At 47.7% G+C, this 26,788-nt stretch overlaps 1 protein-coding gene across 2 annotated transcripts in view; it reads right to left on the bottom strand.

The window, feature by feature from the left end:
* The window catches only part of ABHD3 (abhydrolase domain containing 3, phospholipase), a 46,733-nt gene extending 23,696 nt beyond the window's left edge, over window positions 1–23,037 (bottom strand). For both annotated transcript variants that reach the window (XR_011361862.1, XM_069960077.1), the window contains exons 1-3: window positions 22,827–23,037; window positions 22,578–22,741; window positions 844–1,029 (exon numbers count right to left, since the gene is read on the bottom strand). Coding sequence is in view for 1 of the 2 variants with exons in the window: in XM_069960077.1 (XP_069816178.1) it covers window positions 844–1,029; window positions 22,578–22,741; window positions 22,827–22,985 (509 nt within the window). In the remaining variant the exon portion in view is untranslated. The remainder of the gene's footprint in view (window positions 1–843; window positions 1,030–22,577; window positions 22,742–22,826) is intronic.
* Window positions 23,038–26,788: the final 3,751 nt, after the last annotated feature.

Raw genomic sequence — 26,788 nt, 5'->3', positions numbered from 1 at the left:
AACTGTGGCTATTCATGTTTATTTCCTACCTAATCCTACCTCTACTACAAATGGGTGTGAAAAGAATTGATGTAATATAAAAAGGAGATGTGCATGGGTGGATGGTACAGATGAGTAAGTTGGCTCAGATGAATGTAGGCGATCCCTGTATTCCACAGAGATCTTTATTTCAACAAATTAATTCAAGTGTAGATGGATTGGTTTGTATAATTGCTCGTGTAACTGGCTCCAAGTGTAAAATCAATCTGCATCCATTTGTAGCAAAATGGCTGCCCCATGTAAAGTAAGGGCCCTATTACATCAGACCAGACCGATATTGCTCCATAAAGACAATGATCAGCCAAACAGCTGATTATCAGCTGATCGTTGTCTTTTGGCAAGTTTAAAAATCATTGTCCGCCGACTACGCATCATTACATGTAATAGGTGGCAGGGCCAAATATATAAAATAATAAAGATACATACTTACGTGATCACATTCCCCATTGTCATTTGTGTGGGATTCCCCAGTCACCGCAGCTCTCACTTCTGGTCCCGCCTTTGAAATGACAGGCCGCTCAGCCAATCACTGGCCAAGATGGACAGAACCGTGGCTAGTGATTGGCTGAGTGGCCTGTCACTTCCAAGATGGGACCAGAAGTGAGAGCTGCAGCTGCAGAAACCGGGGAATCTCACAAATTCCCACTTATCGGGAATATCTGGTCATGTAATACAGCCCTAAGTTTCAGTTTCCTCAGATAGAGAGACCTTAGACATCTAGGTCATCTCCTAACTTATTCGGTTGCAAGTAAGAATAGCTGTTAAAAACAGTCTGCATTTACATTCTGCATTATTGAGCATTACCTGTATCCAAGAGCTTCACTGTGCTTAATCATATGAAGTATGTAGGATTCCCGACTTGTTCCTGTGAGGCCAGGCAGTAAAAGGATTGTAGGCCTTGTGCCGGCATCAGGGTGAAGTGTATTATCATCATCATTACTAAACCAGTCCAGTGAAATCTGCCCTCCATCTGCTGTTTTAATAAGCTCACTGTAAGACACAATTGAAAAAGTACACTTTAATTAGATTTCCACTAAGAAGCTGAAATGATAACTACATGCATCAGCAGAAGAGGGGCTACCACACATCCTGTAAGGACTCTATTGATAAATAAAAAAATATACCTTTCCCATCAAGATTAATGTTTTAAAATGTAACCTTTATTAAATAGTGCCTATTCATTAGAAGCAAAGCAAAATTCAGTGTTACATAGGACAATAGGAACTAACATTTTATCAGACAGTAGTAGCATTCTACAGTCATGTATCACAATATATCAATGAGTATCAATGTGGCTGCAGAACACTCTCACCAAACACCGTATTAAAATCTTTAATACCACAGCCCGCACCACACACACACTCTGACAAGTTTCACTATGCATACGTCATCCTCAGGGGTTCGGAGCCTTAAACAGTATTTCTGCAACAAAAACAATGCAGCTTTGTTGTGGATTTTCATGTATTTTGCAGATTTAGCTGTGAAAGTCAGTTTCTATGTGGATTTGTTTAGGTCTCGACTGCTTGCTGTAATACCATGTAGATTTTCACACACACAAATCCATTGCAGGTTTAGGCTATGTTCACATTGTGTAAGAGACCGGCCGTTCCGTGACCCGGCCAGAGTGTATACCATGTATATACACTCTGGCCGGGATCCCTTCAGCCTGCAGCACTACGTACAGGCCGTGATTTCCATGGAACTTACGTAGTGTGAACATAGCCTTGTGCCTTAGGTGAACACATTCTAACCTTATTTTCTTATTGCTAGATACAGGGATAATATAATATTTTCATTGATGGACATATTATACACTTAGTGGTAATAATAGGGGTACTCCAGCAAACTCCAGTACTTATAAGCTGCTGTATGTCCTGCAGGAAGTGGTGTATTCCTTGCAGTCTGGCACAGTGCTTTCTGCTGCCACCTCTGTCTATGACAGGAACTGTCCAGAGCAGTAGCAAATCCCCATAGAAAACCTCTCCTGCTCTGGACAGTTCCTGTCACGGACAGAAGTGGCAGCAGAGAGCACTGTGTCAGACTTTAAGGAATATACCACTTCCTACAGGACATAAAGCAGCTGATAAGTACTGGAAGACTTGAGACTTATAAATAAAAGTAATTTACAAATCTGTATAACTTTCTGACAACAGTTCATTTAAAAACAACTTTTTTAGTTTGGTGTACCCCTTAAAAAGGGTTGTCCCACAATATCTATTATTATTATTTATTTTTAAAGCACCCTTAATTCCAGAGCAGATCCAGAGACAAGGAAAGAGGTGGCAGCTTTAGGACCCTTGTTATATATAAAACATAAAACCCTATATACTTAACCCTAACATACTTAGATGACTTAGTATAAATAGTAGTAAGAACCAAACATAACTTCCTTGTCAGCTTCCTGCCTTCAGCTATATTCAGACCCGCGTGCCATGCCACACAAACAATGTTATATATACAGGGGGAATTTCTTCATCTAGCATTAATGTCAGAAATTTCTCACATGTGTAAAGCTGGTTTTATTCTTTCTATTACATGTCCTTTTCTGCTGCTTTACACAACTAATAAATGATTCATGTGAAAGTCTAACACGCAGCATGCAGTCTAACCATAGAGAGCATGTCACTGGGACAACTCCGCTTCCAGGTTATTACTTATTTATTACCAGATATGGATGTAGAGTCACTTTACAGAGAATGCGGTCAGTCACAACTACTGCTATAAGTATATGTGCAAATTAAAGTGCTCAGGGGGGGATATCACTACATGTCTAACTACAAACCCCCAGGGATCAGCTGGTATTAGCATTATGGCATGCTATGGGCAAACTCTTATTTTATATTATATTATAAGGTGAGAGGGATCCCATGTTTCTCCTCTGTAATGTACATATACCTAAACAAGGCATATAGCAAAATATAGGAAAAGGCGGCACTCCAGTTTTAGTGAATAAAAAGTGGTTTAGTTTATTCACCCAACATGCAACGTTTCAATCTTCTCAATGAGATCTTTGTCAAGCAATTGCACCCTAGCTGAGCCTTGAGCCGCAGTGCCGTTCTGCAAACAATTATTTTGGATAAACAAGGCATATAAATATAGGTTATTCTAATGGAATTATCTTAGGTATTCGGATCTGACTCTCTTCAAATGTATGGGAGTCTGAATGTGTAATGTATCGGAGTCTGAATGTGTCGCCTATACTTGTATAACGACTTCGCTGGTCAGCAAACAGAAAGGGGAAGACAACTGTTCAATAAGGTATCTGAAGGCGCCCCTGGTGAATAACTGAAATGGGAGACTGTGCGAGGGTAGAAATCTGTGCACTGAGAAGAAAATAATTCAAATCTCACTGTTCCAGTTTACAACTGTCATGATAGAAAGGAGGTATATAGAGTTGTGACTAAGCACCTGCATGCAGTCCTGCTATATATGTCTCTATAGAGGTACAGAAACAGTCAAGTGAACACAGTGTTATACATTTTTCATTGACTGGAATGAAGGAGTCCTGTTAATTAAATTTAGTATCAAAGTGGATGGAGAACATTTTCATTAAAAAGTTTAGTGTTTCTTCCCCAGACTGATTTACAGATATCTGCTGCCCCAGCACGGAGGGTAATATAAGGGCTGGGGCTCTGGTGGTAGACGTACCTTGACCATACTCCAGAGCACTATGGTGATAGGACTGATGCCTGTCACTTAGAGTTTCCACTAAAGGGCAACATATGCAAAGAGTTTGTATGTTCTCTCCGTGTTTGCGTGGATTTCCTCCAGGTTCTCTGGTTTCCTCCCACACCCAAAACATACAGATAGGTGAATTTAGATTGTGAGCCCTAATGGGGAGAGGGACTAAAAATGGCAAACTATGTAAAGTGCTGCAGAATCAGTTGGAGCTACACAGCTAAAAGTATTATTATTATTATTATGAGGCTCTGCAGCTAGTCAGTTGGTAATTTAGGATCCTAAGCACTGTTCTTTTTAATCTGGGTGATCCCAAAAATACAGCAAAATATAAAATAAATAAAATAAAATAGCGCAGTATAATGGCAAATAATATGCTACACTTTTATGGGTTATTTATAACATCTTGTCTAGGGCAGAAAAGTGAATGTCTGCATCCTTAGAGATTTAAAAGGGTAATAGGGTATTCCAGATTATAAATTTTATATTTAAGTGCCCAGCATGGCAATATATCACAAAAAAGCTACGCTCATCTGCCACGAGTCTCCCACTGGAGTCCTCTTTTTCATTCCAATATGCAGTACATACCCACTTAATTGGCTGAAGAAGAGTCAGAATTGCCAGTTATTTGCTGAGTGGGCATTTCCTGCATGATGGGATGGAAAAGAAGCACTGACATTAGGCACTGGCAGCAGGTGAGTACAGCTTTTTTATATTATACTGCCACCCTGGGCAATTTTGACTGTAAATGTATTCTGCGCTCTATCCATTTGAGGCAGTCAAGAGGTTAAGGTTGGTATGTTTGTATTCCTGGTGCCCTAAGGAAGAAAATTTTTATTGCTTGCATCCCTGGTGGGCTAGATGAGGACAAATGATTGTCTGAGAGGGCATTTCTAGATAACTGCTTCGTCAAGCAAGAACCATGAAGTAGTGCTATATGTTTCATACTTGGAATCTAGTAGTTCACTAATTTCTGCAGGCTTCAGCATTGTCACTGGAGCAGGCAGGTTGGAACTGAAAAGGATATCTCCTCTAACAGCCTTCTACAAGTGCCCCCATTTTTCTTAAGGACGGCGGGTCCTCCTCTCTCACAGACTCCTTCCCATTGCCATTACTCAGACTGCTTCTCATGCCCCCCTCTCTTACAGACTGTTCTATATGCCCCCCTATCTCAGACCACACATACCCTTTTGTTACGCTGTCTGCTCCACCATGTGCCCTTGACTCGATCAATTTGCTTTTCATACTCCTATTTTCCTATTTTACACAAATTTCCCCCATTCCTCCTCTGTTACAAAGGCTGCTCTCCTATTCACAGACTTCATCTATTTCTGATGCTATCTTCCTTTCATTATCAGGAAGCTGCACACTCATTGCTCAGCTTCCTGCTCCTACCTGCACTGATCATAGAGATGAGAGCTCAGGAAATCATGGCAGTAGACTTCCCCTAAGTAAGAGGGTTTTAAGCTGCACAGCAGAGCCTGGTAAGGGGCAGGACAAAGGTTTTTTTTCCCCCTTAGAATGTTCCATTTTACAATTTTCCATTCTAGACCAAATAGTAGGTGCATGCATGTGAATGCTATTTTCCTAACCCCATGTAAGGCTACGTTCACATCAGCGTTTGTAACGCCTGGAGTAGTGGATCCACTGGACCGTCACCAGCGATGGCACTAACCTCACCAGGGAGCGGAGTCTAAGGGGCCGCTGGTTTTCACCAGAGCCCGCCGCAAGGCGGGATGGACTTGCTGCGGCAGGCGACCCCCAGGTCGCTACCCCTGGCTTGGTTGCTAGTGACGGCAGGCGAGGCGTGGCAGGAGCAGTAGGCAGGAGATGGTGCTGGCAGAGGTCTGTAGGCGTAACCGCAGGTGACAGGCTGAACACAGGAGCAATGAAGTGACAGGGGAGCAGGAACCAGGAACAAGGACTAGGGACCAGGTAGCGGATAGGAATCAGGAACAAGGACTTGGGACCAGGTAGCGGATAGGAAACAGGAACAAGGACTTGGGACCAGGTAGCGGATAGGAATCAGGAACAAGGACTTGGGACCAGGTAGCGGATAGGAAACAGGAACAACAGGGGGCTGGGCCAAACGCTATGGGAAGCATGTAGAGGCTCCAACACAAGGGACAGGGCATGCTGGGATTTATAGGGAGTGATTGGTGCAACTAACCAATTAAGGGCGGACTGGCCCTTTAAATCTGAGACAGCCGGCGCGCGCGCGCGCCCTAGGAGGCGGGGACGCGCGCGCCGGCCGGCACAGACGGAGACAGGAGCGGAGGAGAGGTGAGGCGCCCCCAGGGGCCGAACTAGCAGCAGCGCCGGGTCCCTGCACAAGGACCCCGGCGGCTGCATGGGGCAGGAGGAGGTCGCGGCGGCGGCCCGGAACACGGGTCGTCGCCGCGGCCGTGACAGTACCCCCCCCTTTGGCCTCCCCCTCTTTCTTGCCTGCAGAAGGAGGCATCAGGCAAATCTTGGTATTCCGTCGGTAGGCCGGACAAAGGCTTGGCGGGCTCGGGTGACAACATAGAGTGCTTGGGCTGAGGTGACCTCAGACACTGGTTGGAACAGTCCTGACCCCAACTGAGAATCTTCCCGGTTCTCCAGTCCAGTTTAGGGGCATGTAATTGCAGCCAAGGGAGTCCCAGGAGGATGGTGGAAGAATGGGGCAGGACGTAGAAGGAGATCTTTTCCAGATGTGAAGTGCCCACTTGGAGGACTAGAGGTGCGGTCTGGTAGTGCACATGGTCGGTAAGAATCTCGCCCGTGACCGAGGAGATAGTCAGGGGTCTGGCTAGTGGGATCACGGGTAGCCGCCATCTCTGGACCAATGTAGCTGCAATAAAATTGCCTGCTGACCCAGAATCAAGAAAGGCAGTAGTCTGGTGAGTTTGTCCTGAGGGTGTCTGGATGGAGACTGGCACAGACAACTTTGGAAAGGTGGCATTCACACTCAGGAGGACCTCTCCCACTGGACCTAGGTGCTGGCGTTTCCCGGACGCTTGAGGACGTTGGGGACATCTCAGCCGAAAGTGATCCGAACCACCGCAGTAGAGGCAGAGATTCAGCTCCAGACAACGAATTCTTTCATTAGGCGTCAGGTGAGCCCGTTCCACCTGCATGGGAATCTCAGGAGTCGGCTGGGACACCGGAACGTCAGGATTCTGCAAGACCGGCGCCAGCTGGTGATGGCGACGGGACAGGCTTAGTCGCTGTTCATGCCAGACCTCCTCCTCTCTCTCAAAAAAACGAGTATCGACCCTGGTGGCCAGTAGGATGAGTTCGTTCAGGGAGGTAGGTAGGTCTCGTGCGGAAAGCACGTCTCTCACCCGACTGGACAGGCCCCTCTTGAAGGTGGCTATTAGAGCGGCCTCATTCCAGTCTAATTCTGCCGCCAGGGTGCGGAACTGGATGGCGTATTCACCAACAGAGGAAGTTCCTTGGGATAGGTTGAGGAGAGCAGTCTCAGCCGAAGACGCACGGGCAGGTTCCTCAAAGACAGAGCGAAACTCGGCCAGGAAAATTCGGAGATTAGCAGCCACAGGATCATCACGGTCCCAGTGGTGTGGCCCAGGCCAGAGCTCTACCTTCCAATAGGCTGATGATGAAAGCCACTTTAGAGCGCTCTGTGGCAAACTGACTGCTTAGAAGTTCGATATGCATGGTGCATTGGGTCAGGAATCCTCTGCACAACTTGGAGTCACCAAGATCCGTTTTTTTGAACGGAAGAAAAAAATAGTGTTTGCAGTATTTTTCTTTCCGCTTAAAAAAACGGATCAAGAACGGAAAGTGCACTTCCGTTTTTTTTTACATTGTAGTCAATGAGGACGGATCTAAAACGGAAGGTATTTCCGTTCACATCCGTTTTTTTCATCCCTTTTTGCACTGAGCATGCGCAGAAGCAGCAAGAAACCCAAGAAGAAAAATAAACGGATAGAAAAACGGATGCTGACTGATGCAAACGGATGCAAACTGATGTACAAAAGTCAGTTTTTTAAAGCCAAAATACAAATGGACCATTAAAAAAGATGAACATTTTGCAATCAGTTTGCATCAGTCTGCTCATCAGTTTATGCTCATCCGTTTAATTAATATAGACGGATCCGTTAGAAACAAAGAAAAAAGCTAGTGTGGCTGAGCCCTAAATCCTAAAGACACAGTGGGCAATCTGTGAAAATGCAAGTCTGTAGCACATTCTCAAGCTTACAGTTCTTTCTGAAGGGTCCCATATTTTACATGTAAAAACGTACGGGTTATAGAGAAAAAGTTTATTCCCGAAATCCTTTTAACTTTAGGACAACTCCGCATAGCAAGGGAGTCTGCTGCCATGGATGTCCAGCCATCACAAACTGCAGCCAGGCAACCAAGCATAGCCTGGGGGCATGTTAGGCTGGTCAGGTTACATCAGATGTGTCAAACTCAGGCCCTCCAGCTGTTACAAAACTACAATTCCCATCATGCCTGGATAGCCAAAGCTAAAGCTTTGGCTATCCAGGCATGATGGGAATTTTAGTTCTGAAACAGCTGGAGGGCCTGAGTTTAAGGCCCCTGGGCTAGATGGTCACATGGCCCAAGAGACTATGAGGGGCGCTGGAGCACTGTGCCAACAAAGCGACCAATGCTTGAATCACAGCTAGAGGGAAATTTAAGCAGGCGTTTTCTCACAGCAGACACGGTGATCATTTGTGCCCCCCATCACTAACGTTTCCTGAGTACGGATGGCATTCCTGACTTTGGCTTGTTTTCCTGACTATATCCCTGATACGGAGTTTGACCTCAGCTGTTACTGGTATTGTCTTGCTTTCGATTTTGTCTCTGGTTTTGCTCTCTTGGTTTGGACCCCTGGTTTGTTAGTGGATTTTTCTTGGGTTACGTTTTGTGGCTGATCTGTACCTCGCTGGTTTTTAACATGGATTTCCGACCATTATTTACCCCTGACAGGCCCTGCACCTAACTAGAGTGGCGGGGCTGACACCTAGGGCAGATGTTCCAAGTAGGCAGAGACAGGGGGCTGAGTTCAGTACAGGGCTTAGTATTCCCCTACAGATGTGACTAACAATTTCAAATTTTGTTGCTAAAAGGAGGACGGACAGATTGCCCTAAATTTTAATTTCCCTAAATTGTAAAAAATCTGCACCTAAATAGCTGGCTAGACCTGTTATGTATGTTCCAAACATGTGGGATGATACTTAAGAGTGAGCTATATTCTGTCATGTGACAGAATACCAATGAAGCAAGCAGGCCGGCTGGCCGGATGACGCTGTGGGGGTGGGGCAGTGCTCCCGACTTAAGATTACGCCGACTAACAGCATGGGACCGCTGTTAGACATACCTTCCTCCTCAGCATCCCAAGCGCTATAGGGGGCTATCAGCAGGTTAGATTCGTTAAACCCACTGATAGTTCCCCTTTAAAGCATAAATTTGAAATAATGTTACAATTCATACAAGTGACGGGAGAACACAATACATGACCCCATAGTTTCTTCTAATAAGGGCATCTCAGTGTGCAGTCCTAATGCAGTCAAGGCTCCCATAGTACTTCCTAGATATGTTTTTAATGTGGTACGCCAGAGCTGACTAGATTGACTAGTAACATTTTATCCGTACATGCAAAATATTACTGGAAAACTGAAGGAAACTAAAAGATGCAAATCACCTAAAGCATTGTACTCGGATTACAGACTAAGCTCTCTATAGTTACTGAGTTGTTCCTATTTCTCTACTCTCTAATGTTCTATTAAGCATTATTTAATTACGATAGCCATAGATAAAACAATAAGGCACATTCTAGTTGTGCGTCTATATGTGCAAATGTGTACAACTCTATGATATATGGTTGCATACTTGACCAGTTAAGTCCCATTGTATGCCATTACAGGGAAGCTGGAGGTTTTCCCAAAACCTCTACCCTATGTCTAATACTGACTTTATTAAATGTATTGCAAACCTCAGACCCCATCACACTACTATCCACCCCTATCTTAAAACACAGATCCCAAAGACTCCTGATTGGACCTTGAAACATTTGATAAAAGTTAGCTGACAATGTTATGTGCACACTGGCATCCTGAATGGCAGTGTCCCTGATGGCAGAAGTCTATGCGCGAGGGCAGATACAGCTGATAATAGTTATAACTATATTGGTAGTGTAAAGCTAAATTGCTGTGATTATTCTGGGTGATAGTGTTCCCAGATATACAATTCTGATCAGTGTCACGTATACTGGATATGCTAGCTATTTAAGTGAGATAATGGAGGAGTATCTGGTATGACAGTCTTCGTGTTAATGGAGACATTAGTAATCTATGATTAGTTTATGATCTTTGTGACACATGAACCTATAATGTATTTACAATGCAATTAATGTTACATGACTAGAGAGTAATACAGTCTAAACTGGAGAAGTAATCGTGTCCTGGGTAGGTATATGGTGATCACTGAGATTCCCCATTATGGGGAAGAGCTCTATGGGGGAGATTTATTAAACACAGTGTAAAGTGAAACTGGCTCAGTTGCCCCTAGCAACCAATCAGATTCCACCTTTCATTTTCCAAAGAGTCTGTGAGAAATGAAAAGTGGAATCTGATTGGTTGCTAGGGGCAACTGAGCCAGTTTCACTTTACACCATGTTTGATAAATCTCCCCCTATATCTTTACAATATATGAAAGTGCATACTACAAATAGTGGCATGCATATCACATTGCCATCACTACCACTGAAGACAATGAAGAAAGAAGACCACTACAAGTGAATCTCTCAGCAGTAGTTCATATAACTATAGTAAGACTTACCTATAAGTAAAAGACAGTAGGCTCCAGCATGCACTGAAGAATTCAGTCCTCAATGATATAAGTCTCTGACCTTGTGAATGTGCCCTAATATACATAACATGATGGGTGGGGGATGTGACTCCCTGCCTCTAGATTATCTATGGGAGTACTGCACCATCTTATTTTTAAACCTGTGGGCTTGTTAAAGGGGAACTATCAGCAGGTTAGAGGAAGGTATGTCTCTTACATTCCTCTTCTGCACCATTCCTGTGTTGTTAGCAGTGTAATCCTTCATCCGGAGCACCGTTAGGAGCACTGCCCTGCCCCCAGAGCACGGGCCAGACCAATCCTTCTAATAATAATCAATTGAGCTGACGGGACGGATCAGCACTCTGGCGGGATGGCAGTGATCCTAACAGTGCTCTGGACCAAGGATTACACTGGAGACGTGAATACCCCGTTTGCTTTAATAATATCAAGGACAGGCATTGGTTGCTAGAGAATAGATCGCTCCCCAATTTTTTCGTTTTTTATGCCTTTCCATGCTGGACCGGTGACTTGGATCCTCCGGAGGGTGTAGTGATCCCGACAGAATTGTGTTGTTAATCTCTTGGGCGTTTTTCTGCAGTGAGCGGTGAAGCTTCACCACTCACCAATTGTGACTGATTTATTTCCTAGAGCCCTGTTCCCACCATAGGAATGTTACCGCTCCCAAAGTGCTTTTTTTTCTGTTTTTATATAAGAACAGCACGGGAACGGCGCCAAAGAGGAAGGTAAGAGACATATCTTCCTCCTTGGCGCCCCATGCGCAATAGGGGACTATCAGCAGGTTATATTCCTCTAACCTGCTGATAGTTCCCTTTTGATAAGCCCACAGGTTTAAGAACAAGATGGTGCAGTACTCCCATAGATAAGCTAGAGGCAGGGAGTTACATGTTCCACCCATGATTTTATATACATTACTAGAAAATGTACCCGGCGCTGCCCGGGTATAAAGTGTCAGTGTGTTAATTAGATTTGTTCTAAGGTGCCCAGGAGGCCAAGCTAAAGGTATTGTTTCATCTGAGTTAATCAGTGGAATTAGTGTATACCTGTAGTGCATAGTTGGAGGGGTTCTGTATACCCACAATGTATAGTTTTTAGGGGTCTCGCATATCTGTAGTGCATAGTTGGGGGGGCTGTATACCTATAGTGTATAGTTGAGGGAGGTCCTGTATACCTGCAGTGTACAGTTGGTGAAGGTCCTGTATACCTGTACTGTATAGTTCGGGGGTCCTGTATACCTGTAGTATATAGTTGGTGCTGTATACCTGTAATGTATAGTTGGTGGAGGTCTTGTATACCTGTAGTTTATAGTTTGAGGGTCCTGGATACCTGTAGTGTATAATTGGTGGAGGTCTTGTATACCTGTAGTATATAGTTCGGGGGTCCTGTATACCTGTAGTAAATAGTTTGAGGGTCCTGTATAACTATAGTATAGAGTTGGTGGAGGTCCTGTATATCTGTAGTGTATAGTTTGGGGTCCTATATACCAGTAGTATATAGCTGGTGGAGTTCCTGTATACCTGTAGTATATTTGGGGTCCTGTATACTTGTAGTATAGAGTTGGTGAAGGTCCTGTATACCTGTAGTGTATGGTTTTGAGGTCCTGTATACCTGTAGTGTATAGTTTGGGGTCCTATATACCTGTAGTATATAGTTGGTGGAGTTCCTGTATACCTGTAGTGTATAGTTTTGGGGTCCTGTATACCTGTAGTGTATAGTTTGGGGTCCTGTATACCTGTAGTATATAGTTGGTGGAGGTCCTGTATACCTGAAGTATATAGTTGGTGGAGGTCCTGTATACCTGTAGTATATAGTTTTGGGGTCCTGTATACCTGTAGTATATAGTTTTGTGGAGGTCCCGTGCACTTGTAGTGTAAGGTTTTGGGGTCCTGTATACCTGTAGTGTCCTGTATACCTGCAGGGTTGTATTTACCCGTATGGCAGTGTTATTCAGTCACAGTGTGTCGGTATTGGTCATGTCTGGTATGGGGGTGTTATCCAGTCACAGTATGGCGGTATTGGTCAGGTCTGATATGATGGTGTTATCCAGTCACGGTATGGTGGTATTGGTCAGGTCTGGTATAGCGGTGTTATCCAGTCACAGTATGGCAGTATTGGTCAGGTCTGATATGATGGTGTTATCCAGTCACAGTATGGTGGTATTGGTCAGGACTGGTGTGGCGGTGTTACCCAGTCACAGTTTGCCGGTATTAGTCAGGTCTGGTATGGAGGTGTTATCCAGTCACAGTATGGCAGTATTGGTCAGGTCTGATATGATGGTGTTATCCAGTCACAGTATGGTGGTATTGGTCAGGACTGGTGTGGCGGTGTTACCCAGTCACAGTTTGCCGGTATTGGTCAGGTCTGGTGTGGCAGTGTAATCCAGTCACAGTATGGCGGTATTGGTCAGGTCTGGTGTGGCGGTGTTACCCAGTCACAGTATGGCGGTATTGGTCAGGTCTGGTATGGAGGTGTTATCCAGTCACAGTATGGCGGTATTGGTCAGGTCTGGTATGGAGGTGTTATCCAGTCACAGTATGGCGGTATTGGTCAGGTCTGGCAGTGTTATCCAGTCACAGTATGGCGGTATTGGTCAGGTCTGGTATGACAGTGTTATTCAGTCACAGTATGGCGGTATTGGTCAGGTCTGGTATGGAGGTGTTATCCAGCACAGTATGGCGGTATTGGTCAGGTCTGGTGTAGCAGTGTTACCCAGTCACAGTTTGGTATACCTGTTGTGCCCTGTATATACATGTACTGTATGGATGGAGTAGGGGGCCCTGTATATACATGTACTGTATAGATGGAGTAGGAGGTCCTGTATATACATGTACTGTATAGATGGAGTAGGGGGTCCTGTATATACATGTACTGTATAGATGGAGTAGGGGGCCCTGTATATACATGTACTGTATAGATGGAGTAGGGGGTCCTGTATACATGTACTGTATAGATGGAGTAGGGGGTCCTGTATATACATGTACTGTATAGATGGAGTAGGGGGCCCTGTATACATGTACTATATAGATGGAGTAGGGGGTCCTGTATACCTGTACTGTATAGTTGGAGTAGGGGGTCCTGTATATATATGTACTGTATAGATGGAGTAGGGGGTCTACCAGTTATTACTGTGGATGTTGTGAGGCAGCTTCCCTAGCAACCATTGCTCCCTGTGAAAATGAAAGCAGTAATCCTATTGGTTGCTAAGGCTCCAACTGCCGTGTCTGCTGCAGCTAATTATATCACCTGTGTTTGCAGTGAGGAGATTTTCCCATTCATCTCTATGGGGCGCCTTTCTTTCCCCTCCCCCTCCCCTCCTGTACATCTGGCGGGGACGGGACCTTCGCAATAACCTTCCCGGGCACCCAATGTATTTGTGTGCCAAATTTGGGGTCAAACGGTTTAGGCATTTGGAAGTCTATAGAGGACAGACAGACAGACAGAAGGACAGACAGACAGACAGACTTTGATTTTTATGATATAGATGGATTACTTATGGATAAGTCTTACTATAGTTATATGAACTACTGCTGAGAAATTTATAGTGGTCTTTGTTCTTCATTGATTGGAAACTCACTATATGAGTGTACCAGTATAAGTGGTACTCTGTATTTTCTCCTGTGCCCCAATATTACTTACCTCAGACACCTCAATTGACAATTCTATACCCCTGGTTCTGGGTCTTCTCTTTTAACCTAATGCAGGAAACTGTGCCATTTCCACCTTTGAGATTTAGAACCATGCAATGCATTTACCCCTTACATGTTTTGGTATTAGAATGTTTATGTCCCTTATTACACCCAAATATGGAACGGTTCCAATCTCTTCTTCCTTGACATCTATATTACACACCAATGACCAGTCTGTAAGTAAGAAGCAATGCTTTATAAACACAAGCTACCTCTTCCTGCAGAAGCAGTTTGTGACAGATCACTTTAGTAGGAAGTGACGTGTAGCGTTCCTTTTCTCTTACAGGAGGGGCGCGTTACATGCTGTTGTGTATAGCAGGGTGATTAAATGTATACGACCGTACAGAACCCTAGTTAAAATGCGCTTACACTGTGTGACCTAAGACGGTTACATCAAAGCAAGAAAAAAGCCTCTTGTGTGTTGGAATTTGCAGGAACGGGGTCTGTTGTCAAAGTAAATGTGTTCCACATAGAAACTGCATATCATGTTGCAGCAATTCAAAGTCGAGGGTGTCTATTTGATGGGAAAAGCCCTGGCTGGCCAAAGACTTTAAAACATGATATAGCGTACGTTGTAACAATACAGATTATAACTTCTTCAGGAGTTTATACCAACAACCAATCAAAACACTGGAACTTGTGCACTGACTTGGTGTTCAGCCATGAGACTACCTCTCACTATAATAGGAAGATCAATCACCATGTTAGAATTTTGAAAAACCGGGAACATCAATTTATCATCAATGTTGCGCTTGTCTCCGGGTTCTGCGAGGGGCTACATCAAGGACCCTACATCAAAGTATCTGCCCCCCAACCCCAGGATCTGAATAGCCTGAGACAATAAATGCATCACAGTGGTGTCCATACTCAAGGATATACTGGCACATACCTGTATATACCCGGACTAGTATATAGACATCTGCTGTATAACCAATGGAAATCACTTTGAACATTTGCATTATAGAGATAAAACTTGGATAGTTTGCCTTTTCATGCTCATATGTTAATAGATTTCTGCTATTATCTCTCTGTCATGAGTAAAAAGGATAGAATTCTGCATCATCTTTTTTGAATTAATCCATATTAACAGAGTTCTCTATATTCCAGTTACTGCCGAATATAATGATTCACATTACTTCAAAAACATAGCACCAGCCGAGGTGTATACGTATGCTATAACTGCATGATCACATATGAGGTGTATACTATAACTGCACGGTGACATATGAGGTGTATACTATAACTGCATGGTGACATATGAGGTGTATACTATAACTGCATGGTGACATATGAGGTGTATACTATAACTGCACGGTCACATATGAGGTGTATACTATAACTGCATGGTGACATATGAGGTGTATACTATAACTGCATGGTGACATATGAGGTGTATACTATAACTGCACGGTCACATATGAGGTGTATACTATAACTGCACGGTCACATATGAGGTGTAAACTATAACTGCATGGTGACATATGAGGAGTATACTATAACTGCATGGTGACATATGAGGTGTATACTATAACTGCACGGTCACATATGAGGTGTATACTATAACTGCACGGTCACACATGAGGTGTATACTATAACTGCATGGTCACATATGAGGTGTATACTATAACTGCATGGTGACATATGAGGAGTATACTATAACTGCATGGTGACATATGAGGTGTATACTATAACTGCATGGTGACATGAGGTGTATACTATAACTGCATGGTCACATATGAGGTGTATACTATAACTGCACGGTCACATATGAGGTGTATACTATAACTGCATGGTCACATATGAGATGTATACTATAACTGCACGGTCACATATGAGGTGTATACTATAACTGCATGTTCACACTGACTAAAGCGGTGTTATAAATTCCATATTTATATCAGCATTGATCTTGAGAACGGGAACCCAGGTCTACCTCTTGTAATGGAGCAGCGGAGATAACTGAGCGCTGTATTTTATAGACAGTGACTAGGGCAGCAGTGCACGGGTAATCTGCCCCTCTATTACAACGAAAAACTTGGGTCCCTGTTGCCAAGAACATGGGGGGAAAGGGAGATGTCCCACAGGTTGGATCCCCTACAATCTGACTCATCCCCTATCCTGTGAATATGGGATAAATGTTAAAGGCTGGAACACTCATTTAAAGCGGTAGTGCGGCGCTAAACATTTATTCACAAAATAACACACATTACAAAGTTATACAACTTTGTAATGTGTGTTATGTAAGTGAATCACCCCCTTCCCCATGTCCCCCCCACCCAGCCCAGAAGTGTTGGTGCATTATACTTACCGCATTCGTGTCGACTCCCGGCCGCCATCTTGGGACAATGACGACATCTTCGGGAGGCCGGCAGAACCACTCCAGCCATCCCTCATGCCGGCCCCCCTCTGCCGCGTCATCAGCCGCTGGAGTGGTTCGGCCGGCCTCCCGAAAATGTCGTCATTGACCCAAGATCGCAGCCAGGGGTCGACAGTAATGCGGTGAGTATAATGCACCACACTTTCGGGATGGGGGGGAACATGGGGACGGGGGCCATTCACTTACATAACACACATTACAAAGTTGTATAACTTTGTAATGTGTGTTATTTTGTGAATAAATGTTTAGCGCCGCACTACCCCTTTAAAGCTATAATTTATTTCAATGGGACCTTAAAGTGACTCCATGCAGAAGAAATGACATGTCACTTCTATTGCTGTTCTGTTCTTCTTAACTGCTGTTTCAGGTTCTGCTTTCAAAACCTAGTAAGTTTTTGGTATACCTGCAGTGTCCCCACAGCCTCATGCTTTATATGATGACAGAACTCCAAGGTGGCTGCTAATATTCTTATCATTAACAAAGGGGGATACGCTGTCCCAAACAGTCCCTAAAAATCCCATCCAACATTCTAAAAATGCTGATAACACCACAGTGGCATGTTCTCTCTACATGTCAGCACTATGTAACAGTGGATGGTGTAGTACTGGCATGTTTGTGCCATGTTCTGCCCGGTCGATGTAAGAAAATGGACAACTGTGCAGTGATGTGTAGTGCTGGATATATAGCTGTGTGCTGATGTGCTGTGTGTATAGCAGTGATGTGTAGTGCTGGATATATAGCTGTGTGCTGATGTGCTGTGTGTATAGCAGTGATGTGTAGTGCTGGATATATAGCTGTGTGCTGATGCTGATGTGCTGTGTGTATAGCAGTGATGTGTATTGCTGGATATATAGCTGTGTGCTGATGCTGATGTGCTGTGTGTATAGCAGTGATGTGTAGTGCTGGATATATAGCTGTGTGCTGATGCTGATGTGCTGTGTGTATAGCAGTGATGTGTAGTGCTGGATATATAGCTGTGTGCTGATGTGCTGTGTGTATAGCAGTGATGAGTAGTGCTGGATATATAGCTGTGTGCTTGATGTGCTGTGTGTATAGCAGTGATGTGTAGTGCTGGATATATAGCTGTGTGCTGATGCTGATGTGCTGTGTGTATAGCAGTGATGTGTAGTGCTGGATATATAGCTGTGTGCTGATGCTGATGTGCTGTGTGTATAGCAGTGATGTGTAGTGCTGGATATATAGCTGTGTGCTGATGCTGATGTGCTGTGTGTATAGCAGTGATGTGTAGTGCTGGATATATAGCTGTGTGCTGATGCTGATGTGCTGTGTGTATAGCAGTGATGTGTAGTGCTGGATATATAGCTGTGTGCTGATGTGCTGTGTGTATAGCAGTGATGTGTAGTGCTGGATATATAGCTGTGTGCTGATGCTGATGTGCTGTGTGTATAGCAGTGATGTGTAGTGCTGGATATATAGCTGTGTGCTGATGCTGATGTGCTGTGTGTATAGCAGTGATGTGTAGTGCTGGATATATAGCTGTGTGCTGATGTGCTGTGTGTATAGCAGTGATGTGTATTGCTGGATATATAGCTGTGCGCTGATGCTGATGTGCTGTGTGTATAGCAGTGATGTGTAGTGCTGGATATATAGCTGTGCACTAATGCTGATGTGTTGTGTGTATAGCAGTGATGTGTAGTGCTGGATATATAGCTGTGCACTGATGCTGATGTGCTGTGTGTATAGCAGTGATGTGTAGTGCTGGATATATAGCTGTGTGCTGATGCTGATGTGCTGTGTGTATAGCAGTGATGTGTAGTGCTGGATATATAGCTGTGTGCTGATGTGCTGTGTGTATAGCAGTGATGTGTAGTGCTGGATATATAGCTGTGTGCTGATGTGCTGTGTGTATAGCAGTGATGTGTAGTGCTGGATATATAGCTGTGTGCTGATGCTGATGTGCTGTGTGTATAGCAGTGATGTGTAGTGCTGGATATATAGCTGTGCACTGATGCTGATGTGCTGTGTGTATAGCAGTGATGTGTAGTGCTGGATATATAGCTGTGTGCTGATGCTGATGTGCTGTGTGTATAGCATTGTTGTGTAGTGCTGTGTGTATAGCAGTGATGTGTAGTGCTGGGTGTATAGCAGTGATGTGTAGTGCAGTGTGTATAGGAGTGATGTGTAGTGCTGGGTGTATAGCAGTGATGTGTAGTGCTGGGTGTATAGGAGTGATGTGTAGTGCTGTGTGTATAGCAGTGATGTGTAGTGCTGTGTGTATAGCAGTGATGTGTAGTGCTGTGTGTATAGCAGTGATGTGTAGTGCTGTGTGTATAGCAGTGATGTGTAGTGCTGGGTGTATAGGAGTGATGTGTAGTGCTGTGTGTATAGCAGTGATGTGTAGTGCTGTGTGTATAGCAGTGATGTGTAGTGCTGGGTGTATAGCAGTGATGTGTAGTGCTGGATATATAGCTGTGTGCTGATGCTGATGTGCTGTGTGTATAGCAGTGATGTGTAGTGCTGGATATATAGCTGTGTGCTGATGCTGATGTGCTGTGTGTATAGCATTGTTGTGTAGTGCTGTGTGTATAGCAGTGATGTGTAGTGCTGTGTGTATAGCAGTGATGTGTAGTGCTGTGTGTATAGCAGTGATGTGTAGTGCTGTGTGTATAGCAGTGATGTGTAGTGCTGGGTGTATAGCAGTGATGTGTAGTGCTGTGTGTATAGCAGTGATGTGTAGTGCTGGGTGTATAGGAGTGATGTGTAGTGCTGGGTGTATAGCAGTGATGTGTAGTGCTGGGTGTACAGCTGTGATGTGTAGTGCTGTGTGTATAGCAGTGATGTGTAGTGCTGGGTGTATAGCAGTGATGTGTAGTGCTGGGTGTACAGCTGTGATGTGTAGTGCTGGGTGTATAGCTGTACAGTGATGTGTAGTGCTGGTGGGGGCTGGTGTGTAGTGCTGGGGGGGCTGGTGTGTAGTGCACTAATACTGGTGTGTAGTGCTGGGGGCGGCTAATGTGTAGTGCTGGGGGGGGGCTGTTGTGTAGTGCACTGATACTGGTGTGTAGTCCTGGGGGGGCTGGTGTGTAGTGCTGGGGGGCGGCTGGTGTGTAGTGCTGGGGGGCGGCTGGTGTGTAGTGCTGGGGGGGCTGGTGTGTAGTGCACTAATACTGGTGTGTAGTGCTGGGGGCGGCTAATGTGTAGTGCTGGGGGGGGGGGGCGGTTGTGTAGTGCACTGATACTGGTGTGTAGTCCTGGGGGGGCTGGTGTGTAGTGCTGGGGGGCGGCTGGTGTGTAGTGCTGGGGGGCGGCTGGTGTGTAGTGCTGGGTGTACAGTTGTGCAGTGATGTGTAGTGCTGGGTATACAGTGATGTGTAGTGCTGGGTGTACAGCTGTGCAGTGATGTGTAGTACTGGGGGGTGGCTGGTGTGTAGTGCTGGGTGTACAGCTGTGCAGTGATGTGTAGTGCTGGGGGGGCTGGTGTGTAGTGCTGGGGGGTGGCTGGTGTGTAGTGCTGGGTGTACAGCTGTGCAGTGATGTGTAGTGCTGGGGGGGCTGGTGTGTAGTGCTGGGGGGTGGCTGGTGTGTAGTGCTGGGTGTACCGCTGTGCAGTGATGTGTAGTGCTGGGGTCAGCTGGTGTGTAGTGCTGGGGGGTGGCTGGTGTGTAGTGCTGGGTGTACAGCCGTGCAGTGATGTGTAGTGCTGGGGGTTGGGGGGGGCTGGTGTATAGTGCTGAGTGTACAGCTGTGCAGTGATGTGTAGTGCTGGGGGGGCTGGTGTGTAGTGCTGGGGGGGCTGGGGTGTAGTACTGGGGGGGCTGGTGTGTAGTGCTGGGGGGGTGGGGGGGCTGGTGTGTAGTACTGGGGGGCGGCTGGTGTGTAGTGCTGTGTGTACAGCTGTGCAGTGATGTGTAGTGCTGGGGGGGGCTGGTGTATAGTGCTGGGTGTACAGCTGTGCAGTGATGTGTAGTGCTGGGGGGGCTGGTGTGTAGTGCTGGGGGGGTGGGGGGGCTGGTGTGTAGTACTGGGGGGCAGCTGGTGTGTAGTGCTGGGTGTACAGCTGTGCAGTGATGTGTAGTGCTGGGGGGGCTGGTGTGTAGCGCTGGGGGGGTGGGGCGGCTGATGTGTAGTGCTGGGGGGTGGCTGGTGTGTAGTGCTGGGTGTACAGCCGTGCAGTGATGTGTAGTGCTGGGGGTTGGGGGGGGCTGGTGTATAGTGCTGGGTGTACAGCTGTGCAGTGATGTGTAGTGCTGGGGGGGCTGGTGTGTAGTGCTGGGGGGGCTGGTGTGTAGTACTGGGGCGGCTGGTGTGTAGTGCTGTGTGTACAGCTGTGCAGTGATGTGTAGTGCTGGGGGCAGCTGGTGTGTAGTGCTGGGTGTACAGCTGTGCAGTGATGTGTAGTGCTGGGGGCAGCTGGTGTGTAGTGCTGGGTGTACAGCTGTGCAGTGATGTGTAGTGCTGGGTGTACAGCTGTGCAGTGATGTGTAGTGCTGGGGGCAGCTGGTGTGTAGTGCTGGGTGTACAGCTGTGCAGTGATGTGTAGTGCTGGGTGTACAGCTGTGCAGTGATGTGTAGTGCTGGGGTCAGCTGGTGTGTAGTGCTGTGTGTACAGCTGTGCAGTGATGTGTAGTGCTGGGGGCAGCTGGTGTGTAGTGCTGGGTGTACAGCTGTGCAGTGATGTGTAGTGCTGGGTGTACAGCTGTGCAGTGATGTGTAGTGCTGGGGTCAGCTGGTGTGTAGTGCTGGGTGTACAGCTGTGCAGTGATGTGTAGTGCTGGGGGCAGCTGGTGTGTAGTGCTGGGTGTACAGCTGTGCAGTGATGTGTAGTGCTGGGGGCAGCTGGTGTGTAGTGCTGGGTGTACAGCTGTGCAGTGATGTGTAGTGCTGGGGGGCAGCTGGTGAGTAGTGCTGGGGGGGGCTGGTGTATAGTGCTGGGGGGGGGGCTGGTGTACAGTGCTGGGGGGGGGGCTGGTGTATAGTGCTGGAGGGTCTGGTGTATAGTGCTGGGGGGGGGCTGGTGTATAGTGCTGGGGGGGCTGGTGTATAGTGCTGGGGGGGGGGGGGGGGGGGGGTATAGTGCTGGGGGGGGGCTGGTGTATAGTGCTGGGGGGGGGGGGCTGGTGTATAGTGCTGGGGGGGCTGGTGTGTAGTCTGGGGGGGCTCTGGTGTATAGTGCTGGGGGGGGGGGGGGCGGGTGTATAGTGCTGGGGGGGCTGGTGTATAGTGTTGGGGGGGGGCTGGTGTATAGTGCTGGGGGGGCTGGTGTATAGTGCTGGGGGGGGGCTGGTGTATAGTGCTGGGGGGGGGCTGGTGTATAGAGCTGGGGGGGCTGGTGTATAGTGCTGGGGGGGGGCTGGTGTATAGTGCTGGGGGGGGCTGGTGTATAGTGCTGGGGGGGCTGGTGTATAGTGCTGGGGGGGCTGGTGTATAGTGCTGGGGGGGGCTGGTGTATAGTGCTGGGGGGGGGGGCTGGTGTATAGTGCTGGGGGGGCTGGTGTATAGTGCTGGGGGGGGGGCTGGTGTATAGTGCTGGGGGGGGGGGCTGGTGTATAGTGCTGGGGGGGGGGCTGGTGTATAGTGCTGGGGGGGGGGCTGGTGTATAGTGCTGGGGGGGCTGGTGTATAGTGCTGGGGGGGGGCTGGTGTATAGTGCTGGGGGGGGGGTGGTGTATAGTGCTGGGGGGGGGGCTGGTGTATAGTGCTGGGGGGGGCTGGTGTATAGTGCTGGGGGGGCTGGTGTATAGTGCTGGGGGGGGGGGTGGTGTATAGTGCTGGGGGGGGGCTGGTGTGTAGTCCTGGGGGGGCTCTGGTGTATAGTGCTGGGGGGGGGCTGGTGTATAGTGCTGGGGGGGGGGGGCTGGTGTATAGTGCTGGGGGGGGGGGCTGGTGTATAGTGCTGGGGGGGGTGGCTGGTGTATAGTGCTGGGGGGGGGGGCTGGTGTATAGTGCTGGGGGGGCTGGTGTATAGTGCTGGGGGGGGGGGGCTGGTGTACCCCACTTGTACACTAGAGGAGCTATACTCACTTGCTGTAATGCACTAGCGGCTTGACAGTGACGAATGGTCGCAGCAGGGTCTGGGCTCTGCCCTCCCAGCACCACACCGTAGGGTAGTAAGTTTCCGCCACCGCCGGGCAGTGCTGCTGCAGGAAGCCACAGAAGGCTTCTCCCCCGGTCACCAGCTGAGGTTTCTGCGGACAAGAAGGGACGGTCACACAATGTCTGCAGGAATCACACAGGTGACGCCAGGAGGTCGGGGCACATGCCGCCTCTTACCTTGGCGATGACAGTAAGGTAGTAACAGGCATAGGCTGCACCGAAGCCCAGCACCAAGGACAAGCCCACCCCGGAGCCGAACAGCCCCACCCGCACTTGGCTCTCCAGGTAGAGTGACAGCTCCCGGGTGAGTCCCTGCAGGTTGATGATCCCCAGCATTCTCAGTGCCGCTGCCACCCTTCAGCCACATGCAAAGGACACCGGGCGAGGATGAGCGCAGAAGCCGGTGCAGCACAGGGATGGGGAGATTGTGCTACGCTCCACCTCTAACCAATCAACAACTCGGAAAAACGTAGGTCCGCCCTCTTCCAGGATGTAGCCAATCAGCTTGTGGCAGTTCTCCCACGGCAGAGTAATTAGTAGCCGGCAGGAGCAGAGGAAGCGCAGACAAAGCAGCATCGCCCCGTCCTGTCCCAGCTGACGGCTCCGCGCTCCGGTGTGCTGCCGCCCGGGGGAGTCATGTGCGCCGGCTGCATCCTGCTCACATGCGGCTCCTGCCGGTCAGCACTTTCTACCTCAGCGTCTCCTTGTGTCTGAGCCGTGTGCCTGCTCCCAGCCCAGCTGTCACTACTACAGGCTCGGCTGCCTTCCTGCTGTCAGTGCTGTCCGTCAGCTGTCACTAGGATGCCTGCCTGTCACTTCCTTCTCACCACAATAATTGATTCATTGATAGGTTAGAAGCCGCTAGGCATCCATGTTCCCTGTCATACAGTATATACAGTATATGCAGGGCTGTATTACCAGCTGCTGCTGCCCTAGGCACTAAACCTGAAGATGCCCCATCTTCACGCACCTATTGGCGATACCAGACCTGACCAATACCACCATACCCCCCACCCCCCTGGAAAAGACACCAGATTTACTGGCAAGTCTGAACGGGAGGAGGGAAACTAAAAAAATAAAAACAAAAAAAAAAATAGTTTTTTCCGTCCCCCTGCTCCCTGGTGCTGCCCCCCTGCAAGGTGCTGCCCTAGGCACCGGACCACGGGTGCCTAGTGGTAAATAAGGCCCTGAGTATATGACATACAGAACAGTGATGTACAACTATAGAAGGCTAGGTTCACACTGCGTTTTCAGCATCCGTTTAACGGATCCGTTTTTTTTTAACGTCCAGAAAAATAGGGTCAGCAACGTTTTTTGGTCCGCCAAAAAAAAACGGATCTGTTTTTTTTTATAATGGAAGTCAATGGAAAAACGGATGCACACAAATGAATCCGTTTTTTGCAATCCGTTTTTCATGCGTTTTTTTTGCAAAAAACGGATGCGTTAAACGGATGCTGAAAACGCAGTGTGAACCTAGCCGAACACAGCAGGCTTAGGCTCTGTCCACACTGTATACTGCATCCACACTGCATCAGGGGCTGCATCCTCACCGCATCATAGGCTGCATCCACACTGTACCAGGGGCTACATCCACACTTCACAATGGGCTGCATCCACACTGCACCAGGGGCTGCAACCACACTGCACCATGGGCGTCATCCACACTGCATCAGGAGCTGCATCCACACTGCATCAGGGGTTGCGTCCACACTGTATCATAGGCTGCATCCACACTGCATCAGGGGCTGCATCCACACTGCATCATAGTCTGCATCCACACTGCATATGGTGCTGTATCCACACTGCAGCATAGGCTGCATCATAGACTGTCCACACTCCATCAGGGGCTGCGTCCACACTGCACCAGGGGCTGCATCCACACTGCACAGGGGCTGCATCCACACTGCATCATGGGCTGCATCCAGACTGCATCATAGGCTGCATCAACACTGCATCAGGAGCTGCATCCACACTGCATCAGGGTCTGCGTCCACACTGCACAGGGGCTGTGTCCACACTGCATAAGGGGCTGCATCCTCACAGCATTATATGCTACATCCACACTGTACCAGGGGCTGCATACACACTGCACCAGGGGCTGCATCCACACTGCACCATGGGTGGCATCCACACTGCATCAGGAGCTACATCCACAATCCATCAGGGGCTGCATCCACACTGCATCATAGCCTGCATCCACACTGCATATGGGTCTGCATCATATACTGCATCCACACTGCACCAGGAGCTGCATCCACACTGCACCAGGGGCTGCGCCCACACTTCATCAGGGGCTGCATCCACACTGCATTGTGGGCTCTGTCCACACTGCACCATAGGCTACATCCACACTGCATCATAGACTGCATCCACACTGCATCATAGGCTGCATCCACACTGCATCAGGGGCTGCATCCACACTGCATCAGGTGTTGTATCCACACTGCATCAAAGGCTGCATCCACACTGCACCATAGGCTGTAACCACTCTGCACCAGGGACTCTGTCCACACTGCATCATAGGCTGCATCCACACTGCACCAGGGGCTCTGTCCACACTGCATCATAGGCTGCATCCACACTGCACCAGGGGCTGCGTCCAAACTGCACCAGGGGCTCTGTCTATACTGCATCATAGGCTGCATCCAGACTGCAGCATAGGCTGCATCTGTGGTGTGAGCCCCCCGTGATGTTGTGTCGGAGGATTGGCCGGTCACTTGCTAGGCGGTGAGGTGTGATGCCACTCCGGTGGTGGTTGGCTGAGATACAGCCGGACCTTAAGATGTTACTTTGTGACGCCAGTGCCAGTTGGGCACACAAGTGTGCTGACACAATAGGGGACCTGGCAGAGGGCCAGGACCCACAGAGGACCACTGTAGAGAGCTGTCTAGCTTGCATCCTTCCTCTACATTTTCCAACACGAAAGACCTATGTACCTGTGAGTGGATGAAGAATGCAATAGAAGAAGTAAAGAGAGAGGTGATAGAAGAGAAGATAAGGTTCACAGATCCATGTGGCACAAAAATAATAACCCTTTTCATACTTCAGCCATGCAGCATCTGAATACACACATCTATAATAGCGACATCTAGTGGCTAAACTTTATCACTACCTTCATCACTACATTTATACAATAAGTACAGACTTTTACGAAGGGTGTAACCAATAGCAACACACGTGGTGGGACACCACACACCCCGCTGCATCAGGGGCTGCATCCACACTGCATCAATAGGCTGCATCCACACTGCACCATAGGCTGCATCCACACTGCACCATAGGCTGCACTCACACTGCATCATAGGCTGTGTCCACACTGCGTCATAGGCTGCATCCACACTGCATCAGGGACTGCGTCCACACTGTATCATAGCTTGCATCCTAATTGTATCATGGGCTGCAACCACACTGCATCAGAGGCTTTGTACATGCTGCATCAGGGGCTGTTACCACACTGCATCAGATGCTCTGTACATGTTGCATCAGGAGCTGCGACCACACTGCATCAGGGGGCTGAGACCACACTGCATCATAGGCTGCATCCACACTGCACCAGGGGCTGTTACCACACTGCAGCAGATGCTCTGTACATTTTGCATCAGGAGCTGCGACCACACTGCATTAGGGGGCTGAGACCACACTGCATCATAGGCTGCATCCACACTGCACCAGGGGCTCTGTACATGCTGCATTAGAGGCTCTGTACATGCTGCATCAGCTGCTTTCAATGTTCTTGCTTTATACAGTATGTGCTTTAAAGCAAGTTTGGTATGTCCTTCCCTCAGGCATCCTCCATCCACTGTACAGGCATATTTCTAATATTTGTCATATCTCCTGGAGGGATAATGTGACCAGCAGGTTTTACCAACCCAGTATTACCAAATGTCAGTTGTAAATATCGATAATTTGCACCAAACTTCAATATTGCAGTGCTACAGCGAATGTACCAATATAACTACACAAGTAAGATTTTCCACATCACCTCCCATCGCCGCCTGTTTCCTGAGGTCTTCTTCGGGTTGTACTTATACAAATGTCCGGTTTGGTGCACTGGAGGTAGGCCCAGCGCCCACGATGCACTGATATCGCCTCCCCTCAGGGACGCACCACCTTTAAAATCAAGTCTGTCCCCGGCCTGA

Source organism: Dendropsophus ebraccatus, chromosome 2 (assembly GCF_027789765.1).
Source record: "Dendropsophus ebraccatus isolate aDenEbr1 chromosome 2, aDenEbr1.pat, whole genome shotgun sequence".
Lineage (NCBI taxonomy): Eukaryota > Metazoa > Chordata > Amphibia > Anura > Hylidae > Dendropsophus > Dendropsophus ebraccatus.
Note: the sequence above shows the minus strand (reverse complement) of the source record. Positions and strands in the feature narration are given on the sequence as shown.